The sequence below is a fragment of the Suricata suricatta genome, chromosome 2 (assembly GCF_006229205.1).
Source record: "Suricata suricatta isolate VVHF042 chromosome 2, meerkat_22Aug2017_6uvM2_HiC, whole genome shotgun sequence".
NCBI classification, from domain to species: Eukaryota; Metazoa; Chordata; class Mammalia; order Carnivora; family Herpestidae; genus Suricata; species Suricata suricatta.
The window spans coordinates 59,376,202-59,383,625 of record NC_043701.1 but is presented as its reverse complement, the minus strand read 5'-3'; the positions used below and the strand labels follow the sequence as shown (position 1 = coordinate 59,383,625).

Sequence of the window (7,424 nt, the reverse complement as noted above, 5' to 3'; positions counted from 1 at the left end):
GGTCTTTCCATCCATCCAACAGTCAATGATCTTTTTAAGGAATTTTGTCTTTTTATGTATGTTCAGGTTTTTTTTACACAGTAGAGAAATACAACCCTCACCTCAGGTTTCATATATTCAGAAAACTATGATTCCTTGGCCAATCTTACAGCATGCACTGAAACACCAGGCTTTTGCTACAACAAGGTCATTTGCTAAGAGTAGTTAAGATACTGAAAGAGAGACTACAATAGTGGAGGTATGTTCAATTTCCATGGATGGTTTTACAAGGTACTTTCCACATGCTCTAACTCATCTAATGCCCACAATTGTTATTTGAGTCCTGGCTCAGTCAGTCACGGGTATGACTCTGAGCAAGTTACTTACATTCTCTAAACTTATTCCTTGTGTGTAACATGGAGTCCTCCAGATTCAGCTCACATCAGTATGACTGAGGAATCAGGAGAGATAATGCACGTGAACACAGTGCCTGGCACAGTGATACTCACTCCGTAGGTATTGGCTTTCATCAGCATTGTTGTCATGTCCACAAACAGCTCCCCTCCAGAAAATCATGTGCAGGAGTTGGGGGTGTATGATTTGGGAAGGGAGGGCCTCTTTCCTTTACTTAGATGAATTTATCTAAACCAGACTCCTTCCAGCATGTAAGATTCTACCATGGAGGCTAGGGTTAGGTGAATTTATTTTGGTAGCAACCCTTCATGTCAGCAGTGGCTGCTGAATATTGCATAGATCCCATATTTCTGGTTATTTTTCGATTCAACAGTATTTATGGAACACCTACATTGAGGCAGGCTCTGTGCTAGAAGCTGTGAGCACAGAAGAAACACAAGATAGTCTCAAATATTACCTTCTAGTTGTGAGGAAAAAAATGTATCATTCATGAACATCAACATCTTCATGTGCAGAAATAGAGTATATGAATCAATCTACTGAACTACATATTATCAGAACAATCATTCCTGAAATTATGGGGATCATATTTGTATTGGCTCTCTCCTCTTGGTTGACAAATTGTATGTATGTATGTATGTATGTATATGTATGTATGTATGTATGTATCCAACTACCCACAACTCAGACACATGTCAAACAATGGATATGAACAATTGAATAATACCTTCTCTATTTTCTTTTAGAACTCACTCCTATTAACTCTAGAAAAGGGTCTCTGAAAGATGAAAATGGTAAGTTTTTATATATGTTTGCTTTTATGTTATGCTCTGACATTTTTTCCTCTCAACCAACTTAACTATTGAACTTCTCTGACTTCAGATAGAAACCTCACAATGGCAGGATCTTGCAAAATAGACTGAGTGATGCCAGTCAGTCAATCATTTTCTAGGAATCATCTTCACATCTTTGCGGGTTTAGGAATGAGAGGTCTATAAATTAGGGGTGCAGTGAGGGGCTCTGAAATCTTTCAGCAACAGATTTCATTCATTTCAGTGGTCTTTGTTTCTACTGTCTGAGGAAAACATGACATTAGATTGCTTTTTTGTAAGTCTGTTTTTGCTCATAGTTAATAATATGAACTGACACTAAGAGGTTCTTGTACAGAAAGCATTGTGTGCAGTGTGAATGCATTTTGTTTAATATTCCTAATACTCTGTGAAGTATTTTATTCCCATTTTACACATGAGGGCATTGAGCTAAAATGAACTAAGTCCCTTGCACCACGCTACACAGTGAGAACTGATGCTTCAGTATAGACCATCTGACTCAACAAATGATACACTTACTCAGTTTGTGTATTCTTCCTCTAAGATATAGTCACAGAGCAAGAAATCCCAAAGCCAAGGCATATACGGGGATGGGTTTGAGTGCAGGGCTTCAAGGGCCACAGACTAGACTTTAACCTCAGTCTTCTAATTATTTGTGCATAAATATGGGTACATTACTTACGTTGTCTGAGCCAACCAAGAATAACATGAATAACACCTAACTCAGTTATAGAAGACCTAGGGTCACATATGGCAAATGTCTAACATAGGGTATCTCATTTAGCTGACACATTATAAGTACTTATTTCTGTCCCTTTCTCCCCACATATGTGGCAGAGAAAAACATATGGAAGAAGAAGTATTGTCTCTAGTCCTGTGCATCTGCACTCCATGTTCAATATCAAGGGGCCTCTGTACCTTAATTAACATACTACCTGACCAAGGGTAAAGAGCTATAAGTGCATCATCTCTCAAGGTCCCTTTCCACACACCACGGGCTAATAATTCTAAACCTCTGACTTCTTTGGAGGTAAAGCATGTAAAAGAAATTTTCACGGGAAAAGACTCAACCTGTGGTTCTTTGAATAGCTAGTCTTTCCCACAATCATTGTCATTAATTATTTCCTGACACCATATATTTCCTGTGAAACTTTAAAGAATATTAAATGCAAATATTGTATACATCATAGCTACCATTAGAGATGTTTAGAAGACAAGGATGTGTGTGTATGACCTCCTAACATTGCACAGAATTTGAATTCACTACTTTCTTCCACTTTATTTCATTTTATTATTTTAAAAAATTTTTAATTTAAATTCCAGTTAGTAGGGGCACCTTGGTGGTTCTGTCGGCTAAGTGTCTGACTTCAGCTCAGGTCATAATCTCACAGTTGGTGGGTTTAAGCCCCATGTCAGGCTCTGTGCTGACAGCTCAGAGCCTGGAGCCTGTCTTAAGATTCTGTGTCTCCCTCTCTCTCTGACCCTCCCCTGCTCATGCTGTCTCTCTCTCTCTCTCTCTCTCTCAAAAGTAAATAAAACATTAAAAAAATTTTTTAATTCCAGTTAGTTGACATAAAGGGTAATATTAGTTTAAGGTGCACAATATAGGGAGTGATTCAACACTTCCATACATCACCCGGTGCTCATCACAACTAAAACATCCCATTCATCCTGCTATGAACACAACCAAATTTCCTTGGATTGTACCTTTAGTGGGAATTTCATTAGTGAACAATGTGTAATGACTAAGGTGCTTCCAAATCAATAATTTATCTTTACATATATCCTGTCCTGGTTGTTGTTGGGGTATTTATAACACGTGGAGGTACAGGATTACAGAGCAGGTAAGAACATTATGTGCCTGGGATTAAAATCTGGCTTGTATTTACTAATCGTATGACATCAGACAAATTACTTCTCTGTCCTCAATTTATCTGTCAAATGGGAATGAAAATAATAATCTCATAGGTTATTGAAAACTTAAGTAAGATTAAAGCTTTGCACTCAGAACTCCCAAGTGTTTGGCATTTAGTTAGTGATTAAAGCATATCAGCTATTATTGTTACTTACAGACATCATGGGGGTGAAGAAACAGTAAAAGCTACTTATCACCAATGTTTTTTTCAGGGTGACTAATTCTTCTAAAACATAACCTTGCTTTTTAATACTTTGGAATGTATGAAGTGAATTTCACAGAAGTTGTTGATTCTTTTGATCTGCAAGTTGGATTCTGGGTTGTCTTGGTGGTGGTGGTGATAATGGTGATGGTGGTATAGGTGTTTTCTTTTGGTTTGTGTAGGTGCAGGAGAGTCACTTCAACCCAGGTCATCAGAATTGTATAATGTGCCACCTCCCATTAACAAGTCCTAGCCTTTCAGAGCAGGTGAAACTAATCGATGGCTTCTTTTAGACCCCCTGCCACTGCAGCTCATGAACACCTCTGCCTACTACACCTACGTCCTCCTCCTGGTCAAGAGCGTGGTCTACTCCATCATCATCGCCTACTGTCTACTCGGGAGAGGAGTGCTCTGCAGCAATGGAAAGAGTTCCGAATAGGTGCTGGCACAAGGCTCCACTTTTCTTTTTTGGCTATTGTTGCTAATAATGTCTGCTGACGATCTAGTGGGCCTTTCTTCCTGGGTTTGGATCATTTCAGCTCACATGTGTCTTCTTCTGTTGTGTCATTATTACAGAATGGGTTTACAAACCCCTGGGCAAACAGGAAATGTCACTCTGCACCAAGAACACATTCTTCTGTGACTCAGGAGCAGGGCTGGGGGCATCCATGGGGGCTTAGTCACCGCTCCAGTCCACTGGCTCCTCAGCCACCCAGCACCCTCGCCTCTGTCTACAGCCAGCATGCACCTTCCCTAGGGTCCCCTGGGGCTCTTTATCCAGATAACTGCCTGGAAGCCTTTTATTTTACATTTCTGGAAGGTGCCATCTTTGCCACCTGAATTTTGTACTGTTTTTCATAACAGGTCTAATAAAAATCAAAAGTCTACTTTTGCCTCTGTGGACATTCATTTGGTCAAATCTAACTGAGAGTCTGAGGTAAGGGACACAGGACAACTGAGCCGTCAAGTTCAGCATTGGTTATAATCGTGGTCAATTCCACATTTCTAATTCTTTCCCTGAGAGTGTCCATGTAATGCCTTCTTTAGGGCACTGTCCCCAGGGGACCACACCTTCAAATTCAGTGTGGTCCTCTGGGGACAGTGCCCTAAAGAAGGCATTACATGGACACTCTCAGGGAAAGAAATAATTCATATTATTTCTCCTTGAAAGGTCAGCAGATTCAGACTCATTTGGTGTAAGACATTCTGATGGTGACAATATCACATGTTGCACGACTGGTGGATGTGTCAAGCCTGGACCAGTGTCACATGTGCAGCATGTTTCCTGATGTCACAAGAACCCCATGAGAGTTGCACTGACACCAGAAAGGTAGAATGGTAGAGGTTTTATGTGCTTGGACTCTGAATCCCAAGTGCCTGGGTTTAAATCTTAGGTTTATAGCTATTTGAACTCCCTACGCCCTAATTTTCTCATTTGTTAAATTGACTTATAGTGACACGTCTCTTGGAGTTGTGTGAAAGAGATGAAATAATTGTGCTGGGCACACACAAGTCCTCAACAGTGTTAGCATCTACTGTTGGCAGCTCTACTTTAAAAAAGTTTTTAATGTTTTATTTATTTTTGAGAGAGAGAGAGAGAGAGAGAGAGAGAGAGAGAGAGAGAGAGCATGAGCAGGGGAGGATCAGAGAGAGAGAGAGGAGGACCCAGAATCCAAAGACAGGCTCCAGGCTCTGAGCTGTCAGCACAGAGCGTGACATGGGACTTGAACCACGAACTGTGAGATCATGACCTGAGCCAGTCAGATGCTTAACTGAGCCACCCAGGTGCCCCCAGCTCTACTTTAGAAATAACAGAGAACACCCCCCCACACACACAGGTTATGCGCTAAGATTTACATGCAATACCATAGTGCCATTTACAAGAGTCTCACATTAACTCAAATTCCCAATGAGAGAGCAAAACAAAACAAAAACAAAAAACCTAAATGATGTTGTGTGATGGATTATTATGCATTTACCAAAGAATGTAGATCGTTAAAGAAATGGAAAATTAATCAGAAAGTGTTGTTGAAGTGGCAGCTGGCTGGTTCAGTCTTGATCTTGGGGTCATGAGCTGGAGCCCCACATTGGGTATAGAGATTACTTAAATAAATAAAAACTTAAAAAAGAGAAAGTGTTGTTGAAGAAGTATGCATGGCAGGATCGTACTAAAATTGTTAGATTATACCTTCACATGGTTCCAAAATCAAAACACTCCAAACATTGAACTAGGAAATCTTGCTTCAACCACCGTCTCTACCACCTCACTGGTTTTAGGTCACCCTTGTTTCTTGGGTATCCTTCCAGTTTTAATGTATACAAATATGAATTTACGTATAAAAATTAATAAATGCTTACAGATCTAATTTTCTTCCTTCTACCACACAGGCAGAACACAACATACATTATTTGTACTTCTCACTTATACATCCATGGGCCTTTTCTATGTCAGTATAGAGGGACACTTGGACAGCGGTTCGGTATTTCACCAGTGAATGCTTACTTTATTAAATACTTTCTAAGATCCCTGTGATCGACCAATGGATTATTTCCTATCATTTGCTATTTTAAAATATGCAGAAATTGGGGCACCTGGATGGCTCTGTCTGTTGAGCATTCAACTTTGGTTCAGGTCATGATCTTGTGGTTTGTGGGGCCAAGCCCTGCGTTGGGCTCTGTGCTCTCAGCACAGAGCCTGGAGCCTGCTTATGATTCTCTGTGTGTGTGTGTCTCTCTCTCAGAAATAAATAATAAAAAATTAAAATATGCTGAAATTATAATATTGTTTTATGTCACTTCTGAACATGTGTACTGGTCATTTTGATAATTATTTATGACTTAGCTCAAGTAGCACCACAATGTAGGTGAATGTCAGGACAGCGCTGTCGAACACCAGGATTTTGCTAATCTGACAGGTGAAAAATAACATTGCCATCATGGTTTTAATTTGTTTTTCTCTCATGAGTATAACCATCTTTCTTATATTGAATTTATTTACATTCCTTTTTTTGTGCAATATTTTCCCACTTTCGACTATGAAATAACACTAAGAAATATGACACTCACTTACATTTGTGTGTTTATTTTTACAAACATGGGTGTAAATCAACATGTTGAATGTAGGTGGGTGAAGAAATAAGTGTTTGGGTATTTTTTTTCCTTTGGTAGTGAATCCTTTTAAAGTAAAAGTTTTGACATATTAGAATAAAACAATGTCTCATTTAAAATTGGAAAGGATTTTTTAATTTACAATCAGTTTCAGTTTCTGTGACACAGGAGTTTTTAGAAACCAATTAGAGGATCTCAGGTGGAAACAATATATGACCCACCAGATATAAGAAGGAAGAAATTTAATTTCCATCTACTCCTTCATTCTCAAGAATTTGATCAGAACTCTTCAGAAACCTGAGGTCCTATTTAGAGATCTGGAACTGTTTCTGCACGTAGAAAGCACAGAGGGAAAGAGGGGAAACTAGAGAATGACCTGAAGCCGTGTGGGCTGAGTTCAGTGCTGGGCCCTCCTAGCCAGGGTCTCCTGTGACTTCCGGCTCCTCAGCCCCTTCCTTCCCCAGCCCCACCTGGGCTGCCCTGGACTGGCAGGTGCAGGGAGGGGGAAGGCAGTGGTGCAGGGGACAGTGAGGGGGGCAGGAGGGTGCTGGCGCGGTGGTGGTGTTTTATTTTCTCAGGCCTTTCTTGTCTCTGTGCTCTGTCAACTGTAGTTGATTCATGGAAAATGCTTGAAGTCAAACCGGCCCCTACTGGTTGGGGCTGTGCAAGCGGTAGTAGGTTTTGTCAGATAAAATAAGGGCAGTTAAACCACAGCCAATATTGCTCGCTTCCAAAAGGCCACAGCTAAGGGATAGAAAATATCCATCTGTACACCATAGGTTTGCTGTCAAACATTCTCTTGGGCTGTGGGTGAGGCCTTCCCCTATTTTATACCAAGTTCATTCCAGGTAGCTCTTTCATGAGTCAGGAATTCCTTGACCAGGACTGTTGAGACGCTGCTCCTTCAGTGGTGCAATAGATTAATCATCAGTCTCTTGATCTCCTTCGGGTCTTGATCTCAAGGTTCATGAGTTCG

General features: G+C 40.4%; 1 gene segment (V, D, J or C); it reads left to right on the top strand.

Annotated features, from left to right (window-relative positions):
* The window catches only part of LOC115281518, a 20,885-nt gene extending 16,658 nt beyond the window's left edge, over positions 1-4,227 (top strand). Inside the window, 2 exon segments of the C gene segment in view lie at positions 1,140-1,187; positions 3,634-4,227. Coding sequence covers positions 1,140-1,187; positions 3,634-3,825 — 240 coding nt within the window.
* Positions 4,228-7,424: the final 3,197 nt, after the last annotated feature.